We start from the raw sequence: 15,666 nt of genomic DNA, 5'->3' as shown, positions 1-15,666 counted from the left end.
GAATATCCGGCCTCTGTTGCATACATAAATGAGGCATCCAACAACAGTTTGGTAAAGAGCGACGTTGGCAGGATCACCAGCATCATGAAGACTCAACTTCAAACTTGTTTCCATGGGAGTGGCAATAGGTTTGCAATCCTGAAGTCCAAACTTACGTCTCTATGTAACTTTTCTGACACAAGGCAATACCACCATCACACTGCTTAAACTGTATACTTAAGTAATGATGCAACAGCCCCAAATCTTTCATCTTGAAAGTAGCATTCAAATCAGCCTTAAATTCAGCAATATGTCTCTCATTTGGTCCAATGATCAGCAAATCATCCACATAAAGAACCACAATGAGAAGTACATCACCCTCACGCTTAACATACAATGTGCTTTTTGTTGGATTGTTACGAAAGCCTCGTTTGACCAAATGAGTGTCAGCCTTCTTATACTAAGCACGAGGAGATTGCTTCAACCCATACAAAGCTTTCTTACATCTACACACTTTATCCTCTTGTCCTTTCTTGACAAGACTGCGAGGCTTCGTTATATAAACTTCCTCAAATATGTCACCATTCAAGAAAGCAGTAACAATGTCTGACTGCATAGTTTTTTTCTCACGCGCATGGTTGGCCAACCATGCTTCCGAACGCGTACGAGCCCGATTGGAGTATGATTGGGGATTCCATATGTTGGGCAACGATTTTAAAAACTGACAGGTTTCTGGGCGTTTTTGAACCGGATGGGCATTTCGCCTATGTGCGAACCCTTTGCCCTATAGTGCTAATACAATATGCCAGGGAGCGTACATTTTTGGGGATTCAGCATGCGTACGATTTTTAGAGCCCTCTGCCCAACTTAAAAGACCAGAGACCAATCACCTGAGAGAAACTAGAGACCAGAGAACACAGAGCAGAGAAGTGACAGGTCCATACACTGCTTTGTGACTCGCACTCAAAGCTCAGAGCTCTCTTGTGCTAAAAAACTGCGACCGTTTGAATTCCGCAGAGAATCGAGATGGGCCGAGCCAAGCGTCCCGAGTGGCAATATGTGTAAAAGGTAAAGCCTCAGGCAAAAGGACAATGGACTTGCAAATGTATCTATTGTGGGCATGCTTGGGACGGAGGCCCTTATCGTATTCGGGCACATTTGTTGGCCATCGTGGGTTGTGGTTTGGGCCCATGCGATAAAGTTTCTGAGGAAGTTAAAGCGGTCGTCAGAAGGTTGCATGCAGATGTATTGGGTGATGGACATGACCCAAATGCATTTGTGGATACTTTGGTGGATGATTTGGGGGGTGATGCCTCTCAATCTCATGCAAGTGGATCGCATGCATCTACAACTGGCACTTCAAAACCCACTGTGGGATCCTCAAGCAAGAAGAGGAAGGTTGCACAAGAAGATTTGGCAAGTGCATTTGGCGTGCAGGCACGCAAGAAAGCAGATCAAGCCTTGCGCAGGTTTTTTTATGCAGAGGATATTTCTGAATGGTAAGTGAGGAGTCCCGTCTTCTTGGATATGGTGAAAGCTATTGGGCAAGTGGGCCCGTCTTATGTGCCACCCTCCTATAATGCTTTGCGCACCACAGAGCTTAATGATGAGGTCAAATGCATTGGTCATGAGATCATGGGTGTGCGCGAGAAGTGGAAGAAGCATGGATGCACAATTGTATGTGATGGATGGTCTGACACTAGACGCAGGCCTATCATCAATTTTCTTGCATGCTCTATACATGGCTCTGTGTTCTTGAAATTAGTGGATACTTCTGGGGAGACAAAGATGTCAGAGTTCATTTTCAAGCAGCTTAAGGAGGTGATTCTTGGAATTGGACCCTCTAATGTTGTGCAAGTATGCATGGATAATGCAACTAATTGTGTTGGGGCTGGGAAAATGGTTGAAGCGGAGTGGAAACATATTTTTTTCACCAGATGTGCATGCCATTGCTTGGACTTGTTGTTTGAGGACATTGGGAAGCTCCATTGGATTGCAAAGATCCTTGAGGATGGCACAAAGGTGGTTACATTTGTCACGAGGAAGTCCACTGTCTTGGCATTGTTTCGGACACTTAGCAAGAAAAATTTGGTGAAGCCCGCTGCCACTCGTTTTTCCTACTACTACATCATGCTTGCCAGTCTCGTGGACGACAGATGTATGCAAGGTGTGCGCAGGCTTATGATTGATCCAAAATTTGTGAGGATGAAGACCTCCAAAACTATAAAGGCCACAGTGGTCTTTGACATTGTATTTAATGCATCCTTTTGGCAAGAGGCCAAGTTGATTTTGAAGATTTGTGCCCCCATCTTAAAGATCCTTCGTTTGGCTGATAGGGAAGGGGCCACGATGGGGCTTGTGTATGAGCTTACAGATCGCATGGTTGAGCAAGTTCAAAACATGCAAGGTGTTGATGCGGCAAGGATGCAAGAGATCAAGGACTTGTGTGTTGACAGATGGAATATGATGCACACACCGCTGCATGCTGTGGGATACTTGTTACATCCTGTTTGGCAGGGAAGAGGACAGTACAGTGATAGTGAGGTTCATGATGGGTGGATGACATTCTTGAACAAGTACACCAAGGGAGATTTAACCATGCAAGGTACCCTCATTGATGAGTTGGACACTTTTATCAATGAAGGGAAGACATTTGCTCATCCTATTGTAAAGGATCCAAAGAGAATGCAAGAGGGTGTGAAATGGTGGGAGACTTTTGGAGCTTGCACGCCCACATTGCAGACTCTTGCACTTAGGGTGCTTTCTCAAGGGACATGTGCCTCTCCTTGTGAAAGAAATTGGAGCACCTTTTCTCTCATTCACACTAAGAGAAGAAATCGGCTACTCCCTGCTCATACCGAGAAGCTTGTTTACATACACACCAACTTGAGGCTCTTGTGCAAGATCAAAGAGCGTGGCTATAGAGGATTGAGGTCACTTTGGAGATGCTTAACAAGGAGAAGGATGAGGAGCGTTTGCTTCAGTTGATGCAGGAGATTTAGGAGGCTATTGCACATAGTACAGAGGGTGTTGTAGAGTCTCCTCTTCCGATTGCCATGCCTAGCGATATTGGGACATCATGCTCCATCGAGAGGATGAGGATGAGGATGACGATGATGATGAGGATGTGGCCTACGATGAGAGTTAGAGCTTATCATGTTTTGCTCTAGCCTCGGCTCTCTACTTATATTTTGGTTTCGGTATCTAGTAGACGCTCCCCACTTATGTTTTGGTTTTGGTATCTAGTAGCTTGACGGCTCTACAGTCTAGACTCTAGTAGTCTACTGTCTACTTATGTTTTGTCATTCGGAGTCTACACTCTTTGACTCTTGTAGGTTTTGGTCCTTGGAGGCTCCATAGTTTGTCATCTCTTGCTTTTCTCTAGTATGATTCTAAATTCTAATTTCTACTGATCTTATTGTCTGAACGGCGAAGTCTATGATGTTTAAACTTTAAAGTTATAATGTATTCTGTGGTTTTGTGTTGCTCCAATGCTCTCTCAGTCTCTAGTGTTTTAAACTTGCATCCTGTGGTTTTTGTGCTACTCTCTAGTGTTTTCTAGGGTGCCGTATGGTATCCCACGTATGGAATCTTCAGGGGGTCTGAACCGGGCTTGTGGCAGGCTTCCATACCCGCCCGCGTATGCCGCATGGTTGACGTTAGAAAAAACTATGTCTGACTAATGTACATCCCAACCAAAATGAGCTGCCAATGCACATAGAAAACGAACAGTAGTCATACGACAAGTGGGAGCAAAAGTCTCTTTATAATCTATGTCTTTATGCTGTGCATAACCTTTTGCAACAAGTCGAGCCTTATAGCGATCAATCTCACCATCCGGCTCGTGTTTCAACCTGTAAACCCACTTCGTACCAATGGCCTTTTTGCCAAGAGGCAAATCACATAAAGTCCATGTGTCATTTTCTATAAGTGCATCATATTTTGATTGCATGGCAACCATCCAATATTCTGAATTCTGTGCTTCATCAAAAGACAGAGGTTCCTCAACATCATGTAAACTAGATAGCCAAAGCATAACAATCTGATGCATAAGATGCATGGCGAGAACCTGAACGAGTACGACCAAACAAAGGTGCATCCAATTTACTGTCACGCAAAGTATGCACCAACCATTTAGACATACCTCTAGCTTGCTCATTCTCAGCCCTTTACTCATCAAGTACATCATGTACATCTGCATCAGTAATAGGCTGATCTAACATTTTCATTGGAATTTACATTCGAATTTCTACCACCGAAAAGAGGCAACAAAGTGCCATAAATGTCCTGTGAGCTTACATTACTGTCACTAGTACATGACAGCAAGGGTTGAGCATGATCTTCCACAACACAACATCTTGTGCTTTGTTTGCGGATGATACGACCTGTAACCTTTTTCTTTCAGCACTATAACCAACAAAAATACATTTGACAGCCTTATCATCCAATTGTCTGTGCTGCGTTTGTGGCAACAAAGCATATGCCAGACAACCAAAAACACGCATGTGCTCAATAGAAGGCTTTCTATCATGACATGCTTCATAAGGAGTCATAGATTGCAAAGCTTTCGTAGGATACATGTTAAGTACATAAGTGACACACATGATGGCCTCAAGCCAAAACGAATGCGGCAAAGCTTGACTTTTGACCATACATCGTGCCGTTTTCGTATGTAACCTTTTTTTCCTCTCAACAACACCATTTTGTTGAGGCATATAAGGCACTGTACATTGGTGTTTTGTCCCATGACTAGCCAAAAATGCATTAAATTCATGAGACATATACTCCCCCCCTTGATCGGAACAGAGGGTGCCCATAGTACATTTCAAGACATTTTCAGCCATAGCCAGAAGTTGTTTGAAGCACATTAACACTTCGGACTTCTCTTTAAGTGAATACACCCATGCATGCCTGGAGTAATCATCAATGACAGTCACGAAGTAAAGTTAATTGCCCAAGGACGAAGTTTGTATGGGTCCGAAACATCACTATGTACAAGCTGCAACCTACATGTGGCCCTAACTAAACCATCCTTTGGAAACGTCGAACGCTGGCATCTTACCCAAAATACAACCTTCATAAACATGTTTGACAGGTGCTTCAAGAGGCGGCAAAGAAGCAAACATATCAGATTTCTGCAAACGCAGCAAACTGGCAAAATTCAGATGTCCAAAATATGTGTGCCAAAGTTTTGCATGTGAAATAGCCTTAGAATCCTCAACTGCATTTGCAAAATTCTATCCACACTTGTTATACAAAGTGAGCTTATATAGCCCACGACATAAAATGCCTGATGCAACAATCTCATCACCAAAACTGAGATCGTGAACTGTACATCTGTCATCCACAAATTTGACAACAAGACCAAGTCTAGCAAGTGTAGATACAAACAAAAGGTTCTTTTTGATTTGAGGTACATACAATGCATCAACAAGTGTAAAGGAACTGCCATTTGCAGCAGTAAGCATAATCTTTCCAACTCCATTGACCGGATAAGAGGCATTGTTGGCACAAGTGACTGAATTCCCACGAGGGACATCCTCGAGGGAGGTAAACAAGTCACGATGAGAGGTAATGTGCTTTGTAGCACCACTGTCAAAGTACCACACATGAGCATCTGCAGCAACTGACAAACATGCATCATGGACATTAGGATCGTAAGTGCACTGCACTAAAAGCCCATTCTGCATCAACATTAGCATCATAGTCTCCTTTCACAGAAGACTCAACAATAACTGCATTTGTAGTGGAACCAACATTTGCAATGGAACCAACCTCTTTCTTCTTAGCCTCTTTGGCCTTCAACTTAGGACACTGCTTGATCAAGTGATCATTAGCTTTACAACGCATTTTCTTTTTACCCTTATCACCAGAATTCCCAGACGAGTTGCTACTAGCAGAAGCATTAAGAATCAAGAAATGTTAGAGTGTATGCTGATGATTTTGGAGGCATGACCTAGGGGTTTCACAGTCCCTTAGCTTTTGTGAACTGCTACAAGAGGTTTTTACGGCGGATGCTTTATATCAGTCAGATACCCAACATTGGAATTGTGGTGTCGCCACATCTCCTGAGGTGTACATAGCTTTGGGCTGTGTAGACTTGACCATAATGAGATAGCTATACTTCACCACCTGATTAGAGTATCTTTATCCCTAGATGTATGAGGTAGTTTGATTTGGGTTTTTTCCCCATGATCTCCTTGTATACCTTTCAAGTTTCCCAGTTTCTTGTATATGGACCTATGGTCGATTTTATGCAATGCAAAGGGTCAAAGTCCCACTTTTATTGCAAAAGAGAGAGAGAGAGAGAGAGAGAGAGAGAGAGAGAGAGAGAGAGAGAGAGAGAGAGAGAGAGAGAGTAGTCATTGATCATATCCCAGTTTCTTTGCATTTGATGTTTGGACACGCACTAGTTCTATAGATCCTGCGTCCCATCTGGTTACATGCATCACTGTCTCTTCATAGGTTTGTAGAGAAGACGACTGCTGAGCGATGACTATACCTGCTTCACAAGGAGCGCGAGCTAGAGTGTCACAAAATGATGACGTGGCAGTACTACCCGAACAAAGAACCGGATGACGTGGCAGCAATAAGCAGCAAGATGTACGTACAGGCCCGAAATTTACATTGATAGGTGCCACGTGGTAGCAATACGGATTTCCGCATTATGCGTTGACATGCTGACGTGGCTGCTGTACGGATTTCCGCAAATTGTGCTGATTGCTTTTGAGGACAGATTTTAGACTAGATGCTCTTTGGGACAAATTGTTTTGGAGTTTAACTGCTTTTGGGGCATCCCTTGTAAGAATTCAATAAATAGACTCTTGGGGCCTCACTCTGCAGGGCATTTGGACGCAGAGTTTGAGAGCAGAGGTCCCTCGGGAGTTGTACTTTGCTCAAGCATTAATATAAAAAGAAATACCGAAAGGGGCGCCAGATTTTGGGGCCAATACCTCTGGGCACGGTGTCACGAGGATGTGGCAATTGCTAACTTGAGTTGTTGGTTTCTTTCCGATGATTTTTGTTTAATTTTTGGGCCCTCTTTTTGAAGTTGCAATGGCCAGACATTGTATGGCCAGTGTGAAACGGCCGACGACTGAGAGTTTCACTCGCAGTCGGAAAGGGCAGCTCACCACGAGTTGGACGGACCAATCAACACTGGAATCCAAGCAGTAAAAGGGTGTTTAGGCTTTGTTCAAAGTCATTTAGGCCCCTCGGACACTCATAAGTTGGTGGGTACTAGGAATTTAACTCAAAAGAGGCAAACTGGACACATGGCGGCTCCATATGCAATTGCCAGAAGCATCAGCAAGAGGGGGCGTCCATTTCAAGAGGGGACTGATTTCAGCTTACAATAAGTGTGCTACGGTGTTTGTGAGTAGTGGCTGCAAGTGCTCACAGCTTTAATGGAAAGCTCGCCTTCTCCCTTGCTCTATGTAGCGCGACAATTTTCTCTCGCGCATCTCTCTCTCCCCTTTGCACATATGGTAATGCCCCGCTATTTGGGCTTCTCTCATGACCATGTACAGTTCTGGGGGTTTTATGTGTGTTTGCCAAGGCAAGAGCCTTATGTACAGGAACCGGATTAGCTAATTGCTAATCCCCTTCAGGTACGCATAGTTCCACCGCAAAGGAATGCGAAAACGGAAAAGTTTTCCCGCGTGAAAACTCGTCTGATTTACAGGGGAACTGTCCCATTGCGTGTGGGAGCACCTGAGACACGCGTAGGCGTGCTCGCTCCACTTGAGACGGTCCAAAACAGAAAATTACAGCCTGCTGTGTTTTTCTGTAGGTTTAGGGTTTCGCGCCTAAACTACAGGGAATCGCCAAGGGAGCCTTGGAAAGGCCTTGGGATGCGTGTACATGGCAATAGGCACCTAATAGTGGCAAAACAGAAAATTGCAGCATGCTGAAATTGGCCTGCAGCTCACTAGAAAGCTTCCATACCGCAAGGGAAAGTGTCCTTGACATGTACCTTTGACCTACAAGGATATTTGCGCCGTTATTTTGGAGAAATTGGGTCATTTACAGCCATGGACAGGTTGAACAGCTTGGTGAGGGTTCGCTGCAAGCGTTCGGATCGTTTATTTGCCAAGGGAGCCTGGGGAAAGCTTTGGGTGCTTGTACAGGACAATTGTTCCTTTGTGTCCTAAAGTCTAAAGTAAAGTTTTGGGTGAAAGCCTATGTCCACCTCCCTACGGGCCGGTTTCACACGAAACTACGCCGGGCCGTGTCGACTCTATTTTAAAAGTGTGATAAAGTTGTGAAGTATTTTAAGTGATTCTCTCGTGTGTCGTGCTAGATTTCCGACTTGGGTGCCCAAGTCTGTGATAGTGGTATCAAAGCTTCAAGCGTATGCTTTTGTCAAAGCATACCGGTCCTACCAAAGAGCAAATAGAGTACTTGGGCACTTTGGAAATTGTTATCAAAGAATCTTCATGTCCTGACCTTGGACTTATTAGCCACTCCCACCCACTCCCACCCTTACTTCATCGCGCATTGGGCGCGCTCCCGTGTTTATCGCTCTGTCTTACAGGGCATAAGCCATAAAGAATCCCAGATTGCACATGGGTTCTCGTGGAGAATCTGGCAGAGATAACACCTTTCAACGGGAAGGCAAAGAAAAGTTGAAATCCGGTGCGGGAATTGAAGAACAGAATGAAGAATAAGACAAATTTGCGGCAGGGAAGTTTGCCAAAAGATCTTTAAAAATCTCTTCAATAGTTGAGAATTTGGATATGCGACATAAGGCAAAGTTGATCCTCTCAACAAGCTCTACGCATTGACACGAACAGATCTTATATCCAACAGCTTTGGATAATTAGGATTTTTGCAAAAAATTTTAGTATGTGTGGAAGTAATGTTTTTGGAAGCTCTTGTTATCTGTGTACATAACTAATAGGAGCGAGGAACATGCATATGAAAGCATTTGGAGCATGGAGCCGGACATCGACTCTTTTGCAACGAGGTGAAGTATTTGCTTGAAATTTTACTTGTTATGCAGGTAAAACCGAGGATGACATGCAAGGAATTTGCATCTAAAGGCAATCAGGAGCAACGACAACTCATGAATGAATCCGTCAATTCAAGATAAAAATGATGAATTTTGTTTTGAAATTTGAATGATGATGCATGATGAAATAAGATTCTAGAACATCAAAATTCCCATATGAATGAGATGATTGGATACCGTGGTGGGTGCATCAAGAGTTCCTGCGGGATGAGAATGCTACATCTGGATCTAGGTGCATCGAGAATTCTGAACATATGAGATGACTAGACTGAATAATTGAAAAACTGTGTTCAATATGAACTAAGTGTGTGAATGAAGAACTTTGAAATGGAAATTACCCAAGATGAATCTGATTTATATATGAAATTAATGTTTTCTGGAAGAACTTGCTATTTGTGTGCAGATAACAGGATCGAGAATGAGATGATGATGAATTCGGAGCAATGACAGCTCCAGAATGAACTTGATAACGATAAGAATCATGAATTTTGAATCATGATGTGTAAGGTGCAGCGGAAGTGAATGTTGAACTTTGCTCAAGATGAGTGCTCCGAAATGTGCTTAAGGGTTCCTTTTACTTACGGAAGGGAGAGCCTTCTGTTCCTTTAGTGAGAGAATGCAAATGATCACAAATAAAGTGGACAAACACTGTGAATGAATGTTGAGACCGAGGGATAGAGAGAGAAGAATACGACACCAGAATGTTGTCAAACCCTCCTCCGAAGACCCCACTCTCTATGGCGAGAGTGGTCTACTATTGATTGCACAAATCTCTACAATGCTATGGACTTGCCGATGATGAGGAGGACGACGAGACGGGCTGAAATCTGAAAATGCTAAGGGCTGAAATCTGCAAATCTCGTATCTGCTGAATTTTGACTCCATGTCGGTGACGACGACGATGCGACGACGACGCGCTGAAAACGTAGATGTTGAAATCTGCGTTTTCGGGCTGAATCTGCAAACGCTGGCTGATCTGACCATGCGGTGAGGATCTGCTGCGGGAAGGTGAGGTCTGCGAGGTTTGGGACTTGCTCTGCGGTGTTTAGATGCTTAAAACTGAAAACGCTGATGCAGAGAAGGTTATAACACCGAAAACCTGCAAAAACGCTAGGCTGAAATTCTGGTCCAAAAACGCTAGGGCTAAATGCTGTCCTGTTGCAAAATCGCTAGGGAATCTGCTGTGTATGTGCTACCGCCGGGCTAATCTGCATCTGCAAAACGTTGGGGTTGATCTTGATGAAAAACACTAGCTATGTTGCTGCAGAAAACGCTAGGGCCATCTGCTACAAAAACGCTAGGTGGTCTTGTTGGGGTCTTGCTGAGAAGGTGCCTGTCAGACTCTGGGTCTTTGCTGCCTCTTCTGCCAGAATAGGGGTACATCTCATGGAGGGGAAGGGGTGCGAGCATGGGAGAAGAGTGTTTCTTGGGCCGTCTTGTGTCCTTTCGCGTGAAGGGGTGCGAGTGCGAGGGGTACTACCCGAGAAAAGGGCACTTGAAGAGGCACCAACAGACGGGTTTCCAAAAATTCACCGAGTGCATGGCACGCCGCACAAACACATCTGTGTCTTTGTCTGTTATATATGTAATTGAAAGAGAAAAATAATGTTACCTCATACATGTATGCGCATGTGTACCACCTTTCTTCTGCTTCCATGCAACTCCGAGAAAGGGGGGAGAGGGTAGCGGGGAGGGTGAGAGGCTCACAACCTTCGGGTCCCGGGAAAATTTTTTGCTCTGATACCATTGTAAGGATTCTAGTTACTAGACTGTGAGCCTTCCGCATGGTCCAAAGCATGATGCTGTATATCGTGTGGTGAAAATTGTCTCTCGTTGATAGAAATCCAGTTGGTGACTTGTATCTGGGATCATTTGTATAGAGTGTCACGATTTTGATGTATTCTTTGTCTTGGTATTACCTTCTCGCTTGGTTCTCTTGCAGATACGAAGATGTACCAGATCCGAGACCCCGATTCTCCAAAGAATGTCTCTCTTCGCCCAAGAGTCGCACCTATTCGGCGAATGGCAATGCCTCTTCAGCGAATGGCTGCACCTTTACGCCAACGGGTCACTCTACAGCAGAAGGACACGACTATTGGCCTAGAGTCATGTCTCTTGGCCTATGGTCAAGTCTTTTCATCGTGTCTCTTCAGTTCCTATATAAGGAGCCTATTGTAACACATTTCAATCAATCGAACACAGAGTCTTCTAAGTCTCATCTTTGAGTCAAGTTCAAGTTTCTTTAGTTCTAATCATGAGTTTAAGTACTTAATTAAGGATTGGGCTCACGGTTCTCCCCTATGTCCACCATTTTGACAGCCATTTGGACCGAGCTGCTGCATACTCTTCGCAGTAAGTGGGATTCTTCAGCTGGCTCCTCTAGGGCAGCAGAGCAGCGTTGATGCATCTTTCTTCACACATGGGCGAGGTCATTAGTTCTTTTCTGTTGGGATCATGCCCACATCACGTGGCATTATGCACCCCCACAGTGGTTCATTCTACACTCATTGTGTAGACAACCTTGATGTTTACACAGCCTCTACTTTGTTACCCCGCTTTTGTACTTCTTCTGGGTGATAGGCCATTGGGCATCTCTAGAGATCTCTTATGTACACAAAATACAGCCCCTTTCTAGCCACACACACACACACACACACACACACACACACACACACACAGAGAGAGAGAGAGAGAGAGAGAGAGAGAGAGAGAGAGAGAGAGCACTAGTTTCTTAGAATCTTTTCAACGAAAGCAACTTCAATGATTGGAACATCAATCAATGCAGTCTGTTCTCTAACAGGAATTCAAAAGGACTCGAAAAAATATTCACTCAATACGGGAGCATGCAGAGCTATTGACATCAGTTCGCAATGATATAAGTGAGTACAAGGTAATAGCTTGATCTGCTAGTTCAGAGTCTCTTTTGTGATAGAGAGAGCCTTGGTTAATTGTATTTGACAGCAGTGGCATCCACCCTTGAGCTTAATTTTTTGTGTTCTGATAATAGATGTCTGCCATGCACACTGTAGTTCAAGCAAGTAATCATTATCCACTCTTATTGTGTATGTTTTTTTTTTCTTTTGGGGTTTTCCTCTAGCCTCGATGCTGTGTAAATTTGTGAGACTTCTTGTTATTTGTATCATACATAAGCTCCTGGCTCCTTATGCTCCCTTATGGCGAGTCGGTGGCCCTTAACCATGTATGGTAAATAGAGTATATGTATGTCGTCCCCAAAGAGTTGGTCTAACGGTAAGGCTTTGGCCTCTCAACCTACGGGTTGTGGGTTCAAATCCCCTGTTGGGTCACACTCTAGAGGGACACCTTGTGCTCACCTGGTGTTCACGTTGCTAGGGCTCTTGCCCTTGGACACTCGAGTGCATCCTCCTCCTGGGGTGGGTCACCCGAGGAGGAGGTTCCTAGCTGGTTGCTACGAGTTCTCTCCGTCGTTCCCAGCATGTGGTGCATCAATTAGGTGGCCATGGTGATGCCTACGCGTGGCTCTTGCCCGATGGTACGCGGCCCTTGCCCGACCATGTAACATGGCTAATATTTGGAAGGGATAAGCACCTCCCCCTGTGGGCCCTCTGGTGTGTCGAAAAAAAAAAAGAAAAAAAAAGAAAAAAAAAGAGTATACGTATGTCTGAATCTGCGCGTCCCCCTCCCCTCTCATACTTACAAAGCAGTGTGCAATGTACGTATATATATTGTCATTACAACATGTTTAGGGATAAAAAATAACTACTATGAAATTTGTTCTTGCGGTCTGCCATATAATGCTTCCACTTGCTTGCATAAATAGGCATCAGGAAGCCTATCGCCTGGAGCGAGTTTGCTTAGAGAGCGAGCAGCTATCCATGGGAATATCAATCAGGTATGGTGTGCATCATACAAGCAGTGGCAGTTGGCATTATAGACATGGCTTTTTATTTCTACATTCTCAAAAACTTACATGTAGGAGCTGGTGTGTCCGCCTGTGCTGCATGTGTTCTTGTGTGTACGCACATGTGGATTTTGCATACGTTTTGGCTCACCCTCCTTAGGACATCCACATTTGCATGTTACAAAGCCAATATCATCATGTTACCTTGCTGTGCCAACCTTGTTTCAGCTAGATGATGTCATAAGTCAAGCGCAGACAACGAAGGGAACTTTGTCATCACAACGAGATGTTTTTATCGACATAGGGGGGAAAGTAAAGCACCTTGGTGACCAGTTTCCCGTCATCCGTGGAATATTAGGTAACAGTTTGTTAACTCCGAATTTCCCATTTGCAGCCAAAACAAACAATCAAGTCTATATCTGGGATGTGCACAGGCTCAAACACCACCCCACCCCTATCCCCCTTCTTTCCTCTTCCTCTAAAACAAGGTGAAGAACTCACAAGGGTCCGCATGTGCGGCCAGCTGTGTGTGTAAGCAAGTAATAAAGCGTGTGTGCAAAGCAAGTAAGAAAGCGTGCTCGTGCGTGTGCCTCTGTGAGAGAGAGAGAGAGAGAGAGAGAGAGAGAGAGAGAGAGAGAGAGAGAGGGAAGAAGGAGAATTGAACTGCCTTCGAGACGCACTGTAGGCCAAGAAAGAAGAAAAAGCAGTATACAGATATACTTTTTGAGATGTTTTCAAATGCTTTAGATTGTAGTGTTGGATTTTGAAGCTTAATTAATTTTGCAGGGGCCATCAAGCAGAAAAAATCGAAGGATACAATTATTCTATCAGCGGTTATTGCTTCTTGCACTCTTTTTCTTATAGTTTACTGGTTGCACAAGTGACCTTGCAGTGTTTTACGAGAGCCACAGTTGCCGCACGATTATAAAGCATCATGGCCATTTATTTGATCATCAGCATAGGTGTCTATATGATGTATGTCTTGACCTCACAGATGCTCAGGAGTTGTATATTAGTCATGCGTTGTTTCATAAAGAAAATGTGCAAAATTTTGATCCCCTGCTGCATCCTTGCCAGGATTTTTATGATTTCTTTGGTTTTGTACAGATGGGAGTTTATGGTACATTGAGTTCTCTCTCTTTCTCTCTCTCTCTCTCTCTTCCTTTGGTCTTTGTATTGTATCCCACCCCTTGGGCAGTCTTACTCCTATTTTTGCACTTGATGCATCTCTTCTAGGTTTTAGTTTACCTTTCTTACCTTTGTCCAGAGAGTTCTATCATTCCTATCGTGGTTGTAACTTTTGGTCTCATAGGTCATGTTGGTCATTTGTAGATATCAATAGTACTCTCTCTCTCTCTCTCTCTCTCTCTCTCTCTCTCTCTCTCTCTGTGTGTGTGTGTGTGTGTGTGTGTGTGTGTGTGTGTGTGTGTGTGTGTGTGTGTGCGCGCGCGTGCGCATGTTAATACATGACGTGGACACATTTGTTTTTCTGTTTGTCTCAATAGGCCAACATGGCCTTTCGCAGACGGTAATACAAGATTTTTGTTTCTATTGCTTTCTCTCTTTAAGAGTAAGATGGCCATGTGAGTTAATCAATGCTTAAGTTTGCACTCTCTTTTGAGAGAGATATAGTTTCAAAACATAAGGTTGTGGATAGCAATGTACACAATTAGCTTGCTCGTGTGTGTTTCTAGGTCTACTAAAGGTTGGGGAAGGGTTGACATTATTCTGTACATTTTGAGATAGAATTCTTGTTGCTATTGGATTAGTTTTTGATAGGCCAACTATTGTGTGCAAGCATTAGCAAGGGATTCATGTTGCACGAGTTGTGACATGTCACCGAAGCGAACATGTATTTTTTCCTCTCAACGTCATTCAAGTGTATCTAGGCACACCAACTTCAGTACAAAAATTGTATCAAATAAGTTAGCTTGCATAGTTTCCACCTTATTGAAGCACATTGACGAGGACATCAACTAGCCAAAATTCTCTCAATCCATGAATTTTTTTTAGTTCTCTTTGTTCCACATCGCTATAGTGAGTTGCACAAACAAAGCTCTGAGTTGTTTATGCCCACAAACAAAGCAGTGGTTAAACTCATTGAAGATTAGAAATGCCCTTACATGCTTGTCTATAGTAACTGAGAATATGAATTCACTTGAGTTTGTAGCCAATTCAAGATTCTTGGGGTCCTAAAGTATGCTTCTTTCTAATCATTTTCTTCGATGAATGAATTAGCTTTCAGCATCCTAACATTAAATACACTTTACTATTTGCTTCGAAAACCTTGCACTTTTATCACATATCCATAGCAGTACCGCTTCAGCTTGCCTTTAGTTTGTTTTAGTTGGTTGCAAAGTGCCCAAAGCCTCTATATGCTCTTTAGGCTCCGTGGTTTAGTGTCTCGTCTTTTGAAGAAGTTAAAAGTGCAAGCAAAGCCTTCACTTTGAACACAACCAATGTCTGCTACTACTTTGTTAAGTAAATCCTTGATGAGTATCTGTATAGCATTTTCTAAGTTGCAAATATTTGCCAGCCATCCATACAGAACTCCTTGCATCCTTCCACAAGGTCTTGAGGTAAAACAATTATGTTTTGTAGTTTTGTAGATTGTTGCATCCTCTTCATATAAAGCGTGTTTATTAGGGATTATTTCATCATGATCGCTTTTTAAGAATCCGAGGATTAGATTCTAAAAGAATGTTCTGTTTCTTGCATACTCTTTGCCTTCCCTCACAATTGTTTAAATGGGACAAATTAAAAAGCCAATTCATATTGTTGCAAATCAAATGGA

General features: G+C 43.5%; 1 protein-coding gene across 2 annotated transcripts in view; it reads left to right on the top strand.

The window, feature by feature from the left end:
* Window positions 1–13,995, top strand: part of LOC147423560 (Golgi SNAP receptor complex member 1-2-like) — a 52,292-nt gene extending 38,297 nt beyond the window's left edge. Inside the window, exons 3-6 of one of the 2 annotated variants that reach the window (XM_086501340.1) lie at window positions 11,793–11,882; window positions 12,792–12,863; window positions 13,101–13,230; window positions 13,659–13,995. In XM_086501340.1, coding sequence (XP_086357466.1) covers window positions 11,793–11,882; window positions 12,792–12,863; window positions 13,101–13,230; window positions 13,659–13,756 — 390 coding nt within the window. In that variant the 3' untranslated portion in view covers window positions 13,757–13,995. The remainder of the gene's footprint in view (window positions 1–11,792; window positions 11,883–12,791; window positions 12,864–13,100; window positions 13,231–13,658) is intronic. The other variant, XM_086501341.1, reaches the window with a different exon arrangement.
* Window positions 13,996–15,666: the final 1,671 nt, after the last annotated feature.

The sequence above is a fragment of the Adiantum capillus-veneris genome, chromosome 26 (genome assembly GCF_014529385.1).
Source record: "Adiantum capillus-veneris isolate H3 chromosome 26, ASM1452938v2, whole genome shotgun sequence".
NCBI classification, from domain to species: domain Eukaryota; kingdom Viridiplantae; phylum Streptophyta; class Polypodiopsida; order Polypodiales; family Pteridaceae; genus Adiantum; species Adiantum capillus-veneris.
Note: the sequence above shows the minus strand (reverse complement) of the source record. Positions and strands in the feature narration are given on the sequence as shown.